The sequence below is a fragment of the Centrocercus urophasianus genome, unplaced genomic scaffold (assembly GCF_019232065.1).
Source record: "Centrocercus urophasianus isolate 14NV4802_14NV808 unplaced genomic scaffold, USGS_Curo_1.0 seq_12, whole genome shotgun sequence".
Lineage (NCBI taxonomy): Eukaryota > Metazoa > Chordata > Aves > Galliformes > Phasianidae > Centrocercus > Centrocercus urophasianus.
The window spans coordinates 47,362,955-47,377,301 of record NW_024884364.1 but is presented as its reverse complement, the minus strand read 5'-3'; the positions used below and the strand labels follow the sequence as shown (position 1 = coordinate 47,377,301).

The 14,347-nt window shown below is 37.8% G+C and overlaps 1 protein-coding gene across 1 annotated transcript in view; it reads left to right on the top strand.

Moving 5' to 3' along the window:
- Nucleotides 1–13,943, top strand: part of FRMPD4 (FERM and PDZ domain containing 4) — a 298,741-nt gene extending 284,798 nt beyond the window's left edge. The window contains exons 11-17 of the mRNA XM_042810115.1: nt 826–952; nt 3,268–3,357; nt 3,937–4,119; nt 7,539–7,677; nt 8,243–9,301; nt 9,615–10,883; nt 12,103–13,943. Coding sequence (XP_042666049.1) covers nt 826–952; nt 3,268–3,357; nt 3,937–4,119; nt 7,539–7,677; nt 8,243–9,301; nt 9,615–10,883; nt 12,103–13,454 — 4,219 coding nt within the window. The 3' untranslated portion in view covers nt 13,455–13,943. The remainder of the gene's footprint in view (nt 1–825; nt 953–3,267; nt 3,358–3,936; nt 4,120–7,538; nt 7,678–8,242; nt 9,302–9,614; nt 10,884–12,102) is intronic.
- The last annotated feature ends 404 nt before the right edge of the window (nt 13,944–14,347 follow it).

Sequence of the window (14,347 nt, the reverse complement as noted above, 5' to 3'; positions counted from 1 at the left end):
GAATCCAAAGGTTTTAGTAGATTATTCTGGTAGATTCAGTTGATTTCTTGGTTCATAAGACTGTAGGGCCTTAGGTTCCATTTGAAAGATTTCTTAGATACAGAAGAATCCAGTGAGCATTTGTTTTATGTTATCTTCATGACTTTGTAGGTGAGGTTAGGCGTTATGTGTATTGAGCTACAAGGAAAGAAGAAAATCCAAAATGCAGATTTGTGTATATCTGCTAGGATCAAAACAAGCAGCAACTTTTATTCTGTTGTTATATTATATCCTATTAATGAATCAGCAAAAACTACTTGTAAGTGAAGAGTCAGCCTTCTGTCAAAAGGTGTGCATCAAGTAGAAAAGCAATCTGGGTAAAAGAAGAAGAGCAGGCTGTCAAGTTGGCAAAGTGATAAAAACAATGATTGGCTGATTTGCATGTTCTAAAACCTTAGAAAATAAAATTAAATATGACACTGTTGTTAAGTCTTCTACAACTTTTCTACAACTTTTTCTACAGCTTTTCATACAATTCCATAATGGTGCTTGCCTATGTAATTAGTTGGGATTTAACAAAGTCTAGATTTTAAACATACAAATTGTAAATTTCTTTTCTGCATGGTATGTTGGAAGAGAGAGAAGTGATACAAAAGAGATAAAATACATTTTATAGCATCTTCATAAGTAACATATAGTTTGAATATATAAAATAATGAGTTATTGCAAAACTCTGACTAAACTCTCCTGTTTGCAGGAGTTCATTCACTTGTCATCACAGTCTCCAGTCTTTAGATAAATAATCATCACAAGAATGTGAAATTAAATATATGCCTTTTATTGCAGAAAAGAATGGGGATTAGAGACTTTTCTTCCATCTGCTGTGCTGCAAAGCATGAAAGAAAAGAACATAAAGAAAGCACTTTCACACCTTGTCAAAGCAAATCAAAACCTAGTTCCTCCGGGTAAAAAGGTATTGCATTTGCATCTTAATGGAAAATATGTTTTTAAAGAACAGAAGGGGTGGCATGCATGGGAAACCTATAGAATTAATCCTTTAGAGAAACACCTAGCCATTATATTTTCAGAGAATATAGACAATTTAACTTACAGTGCTCAGTACAGCACAGCTAAGAGCAATTAAAAATAATTAATTATACCCCAACTAAACTATCTTCTTACCTGGAGAATGCCAGAAAACTGATTATTAACACTTCAGGTATGATAAAGATATATATATTTATTTAATTCATGTAGGGCTTCCTATTAATGGCAGGCTTGTTAGAATGTTATTGTTCTCTCTCTGCTGCTCTGATCTGAAACGCATTAACCTATGGGCCAGTGTAAATGCATTTTTAGGGTCATTTTCCATTATGCTGTGGATATGTTTAATGTCCAAGGCCTAGCAGTATAGATGATGTTCCTTATAGAACTGACCATCCTTGCTATTGTAAAATGCTTTTCTTAGCACTAAGCTTTCATTTCAGCTGGAAAGAAGTGTGGAAGACATTGTCTCTGAGAAATGCACTCATCATTGTTGCAGGCATAGCTCTGTGTCTGGTTTTAGACACCATAAAGAGGTTTCATTGTGTAAGTCAACTAGTTCTCTTTGTAGTCGACAGAGAGAAATAGGCACTTTAGGGAGCAACTCATCCCATCCTACATTAGGCACTTGAAATAGGTCAGATTACTTGTCTTAGAAATGCCTATTTCTCTCCATTGACAATAAACAGAACCTAAGAGTGACTAACTGAGACACAAAATGAGCTGTGTCCTGCTCCATGAGACTTTGTTTCTGAACAGGAAAAGCCCCAGACTTCAGCTGCTTGAGCTAGGGTTCATTGTGATCAGCAGAAACCCTGCTTGGAGATCTTTGTGTTTGACCTGTAATGCCCAGGGAGAAAAGTCATCTTTTTGAATGGAGCACTGTATGTCTCTAGTACTGCTGAAGTTAAAGCTGAATAATGCCGATTACTTTTCATTTATCATAATAGTGCATGGTTTTATTTTGAGAGCCATCACTGCTGCTGGAATCACAGATGATGGTGGCATTCAGTGCTGATTCTTCATTAGAAAAGAAGTTGCAGTAATGCTTTCCTGCAGGCTTTGTTATTTTTGCTTTATTCTTTTTTTATGTGCTCTTTGGAAATACATTGTGTACTTACCCAGTTTTTTTTTAGCAGGCAGTTTCAGAAACTAAGATCTGAGCTCGTCATCACCTTCTATCTCACCTGTAGGTACTAGGCTAGGACAAACCTCAGGAGTCTTGTTTCCTTTTGCATGAGGGGCAGCTTGTAACTCTTAGGATTTTCCCTTTTTTTACAAGCCTTGTGTATTTCTCCGTCCAACTGAGCACTTACTGAAGGGAAGGGGAACACATTACCCCTTGGCTCTCTGCTTCAGATTCTCTTCCTCCTTGGAGTATACAAAAACCTTAGTTTAGGGACTGTTAAAATGCTGTTTGAGATCAAATAAGCTTTTGAACTAGAAATCCAGTGGCTGGTGAGAGAATAGAAAGTGAGATGAGCTCGATAAAGTCCACATGTAAAGATTTACATGAGGGATATGTAAGTTCTGGCTCCAGATTGTTTGGGTGAAATGAACTATTTCTTGGTTCCATTCAGTCTCATAAAATATGTTCCAGCTTGTTCTTTTTAAGTAGGTAGTTTAAGCTAAAAGGAGAAAAAGGAGGTAAATTATGGTATGTACTGCATAATAGGATTGTATGTATTGATATTCTGTATTTGGCTTGCAGATTTATTCCCTACTAAGTATAGTGGAATAATTTTATTTTAAAAAATGGATATTGCAGTAATGAGGTGGAATAATGTGCCATATGCTGCAAGTATCTAACAAGATGTAATACACATAGCTGACAAAATAAAATTCTTTCATCTCTTCTTTCTTCTTTGTATTGGTACATAAATGTTTAAGAACTGGTGGTGATTATGAATTGAAAGCTGTTGACTGGCCTTGAAATCCCTCGATGAACAGATGTTTAATCTGAGTAGTTTAACATTTTCCCTTCATTGGAGCAGTGATGATGTTCTTGCAGTGCCCTGATGTAGCCCATAGCCAAGTCCTCAATGCATTTGAACTTAAACAACCACGGTTTGAATTTCGAGAAAGAAACTGTTTCCTCATCAGATTCTCAAGCATCTAATGGTTTGGTTTCAGACTCTGAAGAGCTCTTATTTCAGTTCCTTAGAATACATTAATACATTTTGATTTTTGTAAACTGGGTAATTTTTCCACTACTCCATCTTACTCCTGTTTCTCTTTCCTCAGCTGTCTGCTCTGCAAGCCAAGGTGCATTACTTGAAGTTCCTCAGTGATCTCCGGTTATATGGAGGGCGTGTTTTCAAGGCAACACTAGTGGTAATATTTCTCTTGCAATATTTTTTTTTTCTTCTCCTGATGTTTTTTTTTTCTTCTCTTTGCAAAAACTAGACCACAAAATTTTCTTTAGAAGTTCTATATGTACATTTTAAAAAGTCGTTGTTAAATTGAACAGATCATTTTTATTTTTTCATGTTGAAAATAAAAATGCTGGTGTAATTTGAATTTTCACTGGGGGTTTGGAAATAGGGTTTGGCCAATAACGCCATCCAATTAACTGAAGAATACTTAAACTATTACTCTGGAAAACAGTTGATAACGAAAACTTTTGATTAATGGCAGGAAATCCCGTCCATCCTTCCATCCATCCATCCACCCATCCATCCATTGAACAACCTATCCATCTAAAAGCTACAGTACAGTCAATATCCATGAGCAAATTCCTTTTGATTTTTGTAATTAATTACCAGCATTGTATACTCTTGTATGTTTTATCTTAGAAAAATATGATGATCTTTAATCATGCAAAGGAAGCTTCATGAAAATGAAAGAAGGCAGTGGCTATGCAGTGCCTGTCATGGTTTTATTTTATTTTATTTTTTCCTTTTTATGCTAAAGCAGGGAGAAAAGCGTTCAGAAGTGACTTTGTTAGTAGGGCCACGGTATGGCATCAGTCATGTGATAAACACCAAAACAAACCTGGTGGCTCTTCTGGCAGACTTCAGTCACGTGAACAGGATTGAAATGTTTACAGAAGACGAAAGCAGTGTTAGAGTTGAGCTGCATGTCTTAGATGTAAAAGTAAGTATTGTTTGTTGATTTCTGATGATATAATGTCTTTAAATAAAATTTTTGTTGTTTTTCTTTGAATATTTGATTAAATTGTACTAACTGTTCCAAATGTTTTCATGAGCAATACCCTGAAATTGTGTTTTTAGATCTTTTTGTGGTGAGAGTGCATGGAGAGCACTCCTTAGGAATTTGAGAGGTCCACAGTGTACAGGAGAGCTTTGCTCTTACATTCTGTTTCTGATTTTTCTCTTGGCTGGCCCTGGGCAATTTGCTTTGTTGTTGCATTCCTTGATTTCCATGGTGAGAAGAGGTGATGATGAGATTGACTTTCTTTTGAAGTTCTTTGCGCTCCTAGAAGCCTCTTTAGTCATAATAATGTAATTACTATTAGAGGATTGCCAGCTGTATGAGACCATCATCCCATGTAACCCAGTGTTTTATCTACTAAGGACACTGTGCATTACCACATAGTGGTTACCAGTGAAATAACCTGTAAAAAGACAGTATATTTCCTGTTAGTCCGTATAATTCTAATTAAGTTCTTTGCCATTAATAATGCATTATTTGATGCTATTCTTCTACCTATAGTCATTAAATTTCTCTTAATCCCACACTTTACATTTGTGGTATTTAGTGGCAATGACTGGAGTTTTGTATGTTGTATGTATGATCTCTTTGTATGTCTCCTGTTAGATTGTGAAGTGAAAGGCTTCACAGACCTTGTAGAGCATTAACCACAATGAGAAGAGATTAAAGGAAGAGTTCTCATTATACTTGAAACTTGAATATACTATTAAAATAAATAGAGCCTATTAAAATAAATAGGACTAAATAGTCCTGTGTAAGCCTTTTTACCTATGGAGATTTACATTTTAAAAAAAACATACACAAGAGATATTTTACTAAGCTTTTGCTTTGAATGCTTTAGGCTTACTGTTCCCCTGTATTTAAGTAAGTGAAAAAACACTACTGTAAATTAATAGATACCCTTTGACAGCAACTTCATGGAAATCTATAGGCTGGGGAACACAGCATCTCTTTCACTGTATTTAGCAATTTGAGCATATCAGGCTTCTTTGCTTGTAATAGTGTGCTAAACCCACAGCCCACAGACCTTTTGAGTGAAAGCCATTATCCCTTCTTCCTGATGGAGAAAGTAATGCAGAAATTAAATTATTCTCATATTCTTGCATATAAAATGTGGCACTGTATGCCATGGAATTTTATATTAATGTGATATATATATATTTTTATATATATATATATTTTTTAATATTATAATAGTGTTACTATCTAATTGCAAACCGTGGATATTCCCATCTAAATCCCTCTCTCCATGCCTTTCAACGACTCAGTCTTAAACCCAGAGGGATTAGTTTGACATCAAAATTACAAAGTTAGGAAGCCCTGGATTGAATTTGACCAAAAAAAAAAAAAAAAAAAAGAAAGTACGGAATGTAACAGTTTCTTATGGAGTAAACATGGGCACACACAGGTAATTACTTCAACTGATGTTTTCATACCTTGGCATACGCTAAGGTATCAGGTTCATATATCCAGATTTCAGTATGCCAATAAATGTCATTTGCATAATGAGTAAGCAGTTGTGGTTTTTTATTTTTGATTCTTTGTAATGTCTTCTCAACCATAAATCACTTGGGAGAAGCAGCCAATAAAAATTTAATTGTCACAAGACCGTTCATCAGATTAACAGCAATGCGTGGCACTGTTACAGCAATCTGAGGCTTCTTTGGAGATTATCTTCTTTGGAGATTATTATTATTTCTGTCAATAGTTGCAGAAAAATGGAGATCAGTACTCATAGCAGTTCAAGTAGTCACCCAAAAGAAAAAAATATTAAGTAGCCTGTTGTAGGTTTGATAATTTGCAATTAATTTCATGGCTGTTTTTTGAATTCTTTTGAAAGAAATGTGTTGAATAGAACCTCATACTGTATCATGGAATACTTTAAAGAAAGCAAAATGCATTGGTTTTTCCATGTTGCTGAAAAAACTGTTCATGTAGCAGTTTAGAGTCTGGTGGTAAGCTGTGAACATAAATTATGTTTTGGCCATTAGCTGTATCGCAATCAATTGCCTTCATAGCTTAGGTTACTACAAACTGTGTGAGTGCTGTAATGGTTTGTCTACAGTGTAACTTGTACCTATGTGTCATGGTAAACTTCGAAACTTTTATTTCTTCCATGAGTTCAGGGGGTGAGTTCAGCCACCTCAGAATGAATTTGAGCTTTTTGGCAGCTTTGGGTGTTAAAGTCTGCAGAAACATGAACAAAAGTTTATTTTCTTTACTGTGGCAAAAGGAAAACAAATAAAAGAAAGTATGCTTCACTCAAATTGTGTATGTTTAATGCTCTCTAGCCTGTCAGATGCAGTTTTTCAGAACCATGGCATTTTTTCTGTTAAATCTGACTGTTTTCTTTGAATGCTTCGAGTTTATTTTCTGTGCTGACCTTCCTTCTAAAGGTCTGTCTCTTTTCTCTGTCTCTGTTTGTCTGCTTATTTTTTCATCACATGTCTTTTTAGTAATGCCACAAGGCCATAAATACTGAAAGTTTTTAAGATCTCATTTTAATGCTCACTACTGAAGCTGCGTATCAATAGCTTAAGCATCACTGCTGTATTTTTTCAACTTGAATTTTTTCCATTTTACTTCTTTACATGGGCTTAGGACAGCTGATTTTCTGGCAAGCTACAATGATTCCCATACTACTGCAACAGTCCAGCCCCTGATGTACTAGGCTTTTGCTCCTTGCATTTTCAAAGTAATAGTAAACAGTGCTTAGGTGAGAAAAAATACATCTATACAAGAGAAAGATGGAACAAGAGCCTTACAGTAATCATTCAGAAAGACTGTTAAAATGTTAAAATGTCCAATTGGACTTCTACTTTATCCCAGTTCCAGTCTTTTCTAAACCACTGAGTTATAGAGGTACAAAGAGCCCTGGGAGTCCCATCAGGCCGAGCCCCTGCCCAAACAGGACACCCAGAGCAGGGTGCCAGGCCCATGGCCAGATGGCTCTTGGAGGTATCCAAAGAGGAGACTGCACAGCCTATGGGCAACCTGTACCTGTGCTCTGTCATCCACACGAAGTGCTGCCTGCTGTTCAGAGGGAGCCTCCTCTGTTCCAGTTTCTGCCTGTCACCTCTTTTCCAGGCACTGGGCACTACTGAAAAGAGCCTGGCTCTATCTTCTTTTCACTCTCCTTTTGAGCATTTATCTATTTTTATAAGTTCCTCCCTTAAAATATTTGGTATTGCTTGACATTAGTAAGGAAAATAAGTTCTCATATATTTTTCAGTGTGGCGTTTGCAGTGTAATTTCCTTTGATTCTGTGCTGTCGTGTCGTTGGCAAGTAAACAGATTGAGAAGGAACAGCCTTAACCAAGACTTGGTTGTATTCTTCTCAGCCTATTACTCTACTGATGGAGTCATCAGATGCAATGAACCTTGCTTGCCTAACAGCTGGATACTATAGACTGCTGGTTGACTCAAGGCGTTCCATATTCAACATGGCCAACAAGAAAAATGCAGGGAACCGAGAAACAGGTATTTGTAGCACAGTGTGATAATGATGATCACAGATGTAAGCAGAAGTCAGTTTAAGCCGATGCACTCCAGATAAATACAAATGCCAAGTGAGAGGATTGCTGCCTTAGACTTGGCACTACATTGTACTCGTTCAGCTTTATGATGCTCTGATACCCAGCGTTTGATAGCATGAATTTCTTTTGTAAGTGTAGTGAAACAGATGTATGCTCCCTCTGAATGTTATTGTGTTATATAGGTATATCTTTATAAGAATACACACAGTGTTGGGGAAACCAGTTCAGAATTTGATTTTGTGTTACTGCTCCTGGAATAGCATTTGTACCTAGCTGTGGTTTAGTTGTGCTCTAAAGTACAAAAGTAATAGTTAAACTTGAGGTCATTAAATCAACAGCTATTTATCTCAGAGCAAAAATGAGCTTCAGAATGCTTTTGTGAAGTGTTTGGTGGACTGGCTGTCCTGTTCAGAATGTTCATTGCTCAGTATTAACAAGTTATTGTTTAGAAAACTGCGTAAACTTGCTTTGTGTTTTCAGTGTGTCTTTTTTTTTCTCCCATGTGGCAGGAATTGAGAATAGAGGAAAGCATAATCTCCTTGCTTCTGAGTGGAACTGTGTACCAAAAACTACCACTTTCCTGGCTGAAGGAGATCAAGAGACTCAAATGTCTTTTGGTGATCCTAAACAGAAAACTATAGATGTTTCTGAAAGTCTGTTATGTCAGAAAGAACACAGACATCTGTACATAGAAAATACGTATAATTCAAGCGGATTTGATCAGCATCTGACGAAGCAAGACCCCACTGATGCAGAAGAAAGTAGAAATTTTAATCAGCCTTCACTACTGTCACTCTCAGGTTTGGAATCTAGCAAGAAAACACAGGATTCTCCCAGAGGAGCAAAAGTTTCCTTTATATTTGGAGATCACAACTTGGATGGTATCAATCCCCAGACTCTTGGCTATGAAAGGCTTTTGGATGAAAGTCCAGAAGTACTAGAAAAACAAAGAGCCATTTATATTAATAATGCCAATGACATTAAAGGTCTGGAGTTGTCACCAGATGCTGAAAGCATTCAGTTTGCTACAAATGCTGTTTATGCAACCATAAATGATGGTAAAATATTTGGAGCTGCAGAAGGGATAGAAGAGCCTTTGCTGCATGATATTTGTTATGCAGAAAACACAGATGATGCCGAAGATGAAGATGAAGTAAGCTGTGAAGAAGACATTATGGTAGGAGAAATCAATAGGCCTGCTCTTCTCAGCCTTTCTGGTTCTAGTGATGACATTATTGATTTGACTTCACTTCCACCTCCAGAAGGTGATGATAATGAAGATGATTTCCTATTGCATACCTTAAACATGGCCATTGCTGCTCCTCCACCTGGCTTCAGGGACAGTTCAGATGAGGAAGACTCTCAGAATCAAGCAACGCAGCCTAGAGATGACAAGGAGCAAGCCAGTAATCTAGGCAGTGATGACATTCCAGTGTCGCTTATCGATGCTGTCCCTACTAATACAGAGGGGAAGTGTGAAAAGGGGCTAGATGATGCTGTAGTCTCTACGCTTCAAGCACTAGAAGCTTTGGCTGCTTCAGAGGAACAGCAGACGAATGACAATTCAGGTTCTTTCACCATAGTTACATTTATTCATTGAAAATCATTCCATCTCATCCAATGCTTCATTTTGTGAGGGTTTTTGGTTTTCCTTTTTTTCTTTTTTTTTTTTTTTGGCCATCATTTTCCATACTTCATATTCCATATTATGTAATGGAACTGCTGTTAATGTTATTAAGCTACCTGTCCTGGGAACTGTGCAATAAAGTCAGAGTATTTTTACAAAGAATATTTTTGTCTCTAACACACGCCTTTGCTTGTCACTTGTGCAGGTGCTTCAGCTGCTGTCATTAATTGACTCTTATTTTTTGTGGCTTGCAGGTGTAGCTATCTTGCGAGCATATAGCCCTGAGTCATCTTCAGATTCTGGCAATGAAACAAATTCCTCTGAAATGACTGAAAGTTCTGAATTAGCCGCAGCGCAGAAACACTCAGAAAACACTGCACGCATGTTTTTGACCACAAGTGAAGGCTACCAACCTCTTGTGGAAGAGCAGACTGAATTCCCCATTGCTAAGATTCAGGCTGGGGGGCCAGGCATGAAATCCTCACAGCCTTTGGCTGGTCGTCAGGCTGCAGACCTACAATCAAAAGTTGTGCCTTCAAAGCAGATTCTTCATTCAGATAACATGGAAATGGAGCCAGAGACCATGGAAACAAAATCTGTCACTGATTATTTTAGCAAATTGCACATGGGATCCTTGGTATATTCTTGCACTGGTAAAAGGAAAAATAAGATGACAGAGAGCGAAGTAAAAACACCCTCCGATGGGAACGCTACTGTGAAAAAGCAACAGGGAACTAAAAAAGCAGAGACTGATGAAGACCTAAAAGCTAAATTTGGAACTATTTCAACAAGAGACAGTCAACGCCTAAGCACTTTCAATGTAGAGAGAACTGCCTTTCGCCAAAGATGGTATGGTGCCGATGATGGGGCAGATAAGCCAAGCCCAGAAACAGCAAACGGGAAGACTTTTCCAAGAGTTCCTGTCCGTGGTAAAACAGAAACTGACTGTAAGGATGAAGTGGATCCTGAGGTGGATCAGGATGACACCTCAGGGCTTAGCCAAGGTGAAAACTTTTTGTCAGATATGACTCCTGTGTCTTCAGCCAAAGACCTAAACGATGCAGAAGATACCGACTTATCTGCAGATGACCATCCTTCAAAGCTTCCAGAAGCTGAGCAGAGTGTGGCTAGACTTTGTGAATATCACTTGGCTAAGCGCATGTCATCTCTGCAAAGCGAAGGCCATTTCTCGCTCCAAAGCTCTCAGTGCTCTTCGGTGGATGCAGGATGCAGCACAGGCAGTAGCACATGTGCTACCCCCGTTGAATCTCCCCTTTGTTCCTCTGACGTTAAGCACATTATCTCCGACCCATCAATGAAAGGCATTGCCTATATTCCAGCAGATGAAAGAGCTGCCATTCATCCAAACCATGGAACAACATACAAGGACCTGCATCAGCAGCCTGAAGCTGTGTGTCACAGGATGGCAGTGCCTGTCGTGCATTCAGCAATTAATGCTGAGCCACTGTTCGGCACTTTGAGGGAAGGAAGTCATCGGATCCCCAAGATAAAAGAAACTACAGGTACAGCAGTAATAAAGCGTTTCTTGTGCTTGTTCTTAAAGCTGCATGTTAAGGTTGAAGATTAGGTGTGATGTTTGCATCCTGTTTACGTGAAACTACATCGACAATCTGTAGCATGTGGTGAGATTAGACTTTACTGTATGTATTTGCCTTATTTATACATGTTGAGATCTTTTTTAAAACCTGCTTACAAATACTAATTTTTTTTTAAAATCTCTCATTACAGTTAAGAATAAGGCTCCTACATTTTATATGAGATAGTTATGTAGAGGCCTAGGGGAGAAAGTGTTCTGTGGAAGTCTCTCCAAAACCCAAATTCATTTGACTTCTAGGATACTTTTTAGACTATAAGATGACTTCACAAGGTGTGTTAATGTAGGAGAGAAAAAACTGTGTCAGTTATTATGCTTTTTTGCTATTTAAGCAGATTGTCAGAAGCATGCCAGTACGAGTAAAAAGCTTTAAATGTAAAGGCGAGAAATAGTCAATATGAAGTATGTATTTACTTCAGCATCTGGTAGTAGGTGTTTCTTTTAAGAATAATGTACATATTGAATCATTACCACATTTTGAGATTCCAATTTCAAACATCTTAATGAACTTATTGTTTTTTTAAAAAATGCAGTTTTTCAGTGATAGCACTGGGAATGCTTTCTGTTGGGTTTCCAACACTGCCCTATTCTTGAGTTGCAGCCCACATGTAGCAGTAGTGTGGGAATGCATGGAAATCTGAAAATGAAGAAACAAGAATGAAAAAAGTGAATTCTCTGCCAAAAAAGCTCTAACACAACAAACCAAAATTACCATGAATGCATTTTTCCGTGCTCTCTTGGGCATAGTTAAAAAAGGTATTTAAACTGAAAATATTCATTTAATTATTTAGTAGAAAGCAACCAGTTCGTATGCTGAGCAGTATGTAGGAAGTTTTATAGATTATTTTCTATTCCCTTTTTTCACTGTGTGCTGTAATAGGATGAACGGTTAACTATTCTTCAGTTAAAATTTCTTGATAGATTTTAGAAGGCATTGTAGTGAAATAAAAAAAGACACGAGGAACTAGAAATACCTGTTTTTGTGAAATATTTTGAGAAACTGAGACTACTGAAAGCACCAGCAATCAATTTACCCTACTATTAAAGATATCTAAAATCTTCATCTCTGAATATTATCAGGGTGATGCTTAATTATTCTGTCTGCTCTTCTACTACCCCTAGTGTAGCTTTCACAGAGCCTGAAAAGGGAAGACAAGGAGGCATGCCTGCAGCTTTTCCTAGACAGCCTCTAGCTGACTCCATCATGCTATCATCCATGCTATCAGAATCAAAGGTGCCAAGTCAAAATCAAGACTCTTGTGACATTCCCAAAGTGAATCAGGCTTATGGGGCAACAGTTAGTTTACGGCCATATGACATGATAGGAGGAAGCCTCAGGATGCCGCACAACAGGAAAGTGCTGAGACGCAGCAGCAGCATCATTGGAGGATCTGCAGGCATTGAGATGCTGGTTGAAAGTAAGGCAGCCACAGCCAGCTTGAAAAGCCTGGATATTACCCAAAGAGAAGAATCCAGATCCGAGAGAAAGCTGGAACTCTCTCCAGGCAAAAAGCTGTCAAAAAGTTTCTCCCAGAGCTGTGTTTATGTCAGCACTGATAGAAAGGACAGTAAGAGGTGTTTGGGCACAGGCACCAGTCAGAAGCACTCCAAGCAGTGTCGAGTGTTGCCGTTGCGGAAGCTGGACACCAGCACCTGGAGGTGTCGTGGTCCCTTCAGCTACTGCTTCCTGAGCAGGGGAAATGATGATAATGATGATGAAGATGATGGAGACAGCCATCAGCTCTCGTGTCTCTTCGAACCGGAGATCCCGTGTGAGCTTGCAGAACCAGCCAGTCAGTCTTCTTCTAGTGAAAACGAACAGAAAGACTTGGAGACCCCAAAAGCTGCTGAGTTCTCGCAAGAGGAGGCAGTTAACGAACACGAGAAGAGCAGTGCTGACACCCAAGGTGGCCAAATTGATGTGAATCTCAACGATGTGGCCTTTGATGCACGAATCACACAAATAAATGTGATGAAAGAGAAGACGTATGCAATGCCTGATGGATTTATTGCAGCACAAAAGGATGCCAATGAGTTACTCTCACTGGTCCGAGCAAGCATGGGCAAGAGAGAAGATTTACATCCTGAAACATATGACCTTAAACTTTCTAAATATAAACAACTGTTATCTATGGAATCTAGACAGTTGGGAAGTGCCTGCAGGAAAATGGCCATGGCTGATAAAAGCCCTGAGGAAATGCTTTTAGCTATGACTTCCAGCTTTCAAGTACTCTGTTGCTTAACAGAAGCCTGCATGCGTTTAGTTAAAGTCATGAACTCTGAAACTCAGCAGCAGGAAATTATAGCTAAGATAGATGAGGTTGTAATAAACTACATTTGTCTTCTGAAGGCTGCAGAAGCCGTGTCAGGCAAGACCTCCAGTGATCCTAGCATTAAACTCTTGGCTCGACATTCAACTACCATGGCCGCTATTGTAAGCACACTAACATGTTCTCTTAAAATGCTTTTAAACAAATAAAATACAAAAGTCACTTCATAATCTACCTTTGCAAAGCCATACATTAAAAAAAAAAAAAAACTTTTATTTACTCTATGTGTATGAACTAATGTAACAAATCCAGCTCTCTCTGTATATTTTGTTATTTTGTATAAAATAGGTAAGTGATTAAAAACAAGATAAAATACTGAACACTGGCAACAGTGCTGACCAGATCTGTCCTTCCGTTTATACAAAAGCCAAAAAATCCCCTCTCCCCACGACTAGAAAAACAAACAGAAAAAATCCTGTAGAGGAGCAAATTGACTTTTGGCTATTTTTCATATAGTCAAACCTATGGTTGTATGAAGTGAACTTTTAAAGTCTGTTATGTCAATGAAGTTGTTTTCTGTTTAATCCAAGTTTTCACTTGGAGAATGCTCCATGTTTAGAAATGAAAAATGAAATCATAATGTACATAACACAATATTTAATGTTTTAAAGTTATAATTTTTAAGCATTGAAAATAGCAAAGAGACATTTAAAATCCAAGAGACTATTATAAGTTACTAGAGAATATATATATAATAAATGACTCTTTTGTTCATATTGCCTGAATTACCTGATTCTTCTTTTCTAGAAATTCTATATTAAAAAAAAAAAAAAAAAAAAGTATTGAATATACCGACTTTAGAGGGTATGTGATGTATATAACATTACAGTGTTGCATTTCAGACAGTGAACGTAACTGTGGAAGACAGACTGAGGACATAGGAACCAGAATAGTGGTGGTCTCTGAAATGAGAATTTGATGCCATACTGATCAGATGAGAATGTATAGGGCAGATCTGCCCTGGTAAATGAGAGACACAACCGTCAGGAAATTCCTGTGCTGTTTACTGTTTCATCATAAATCTATGGTGCATCTGAACAAC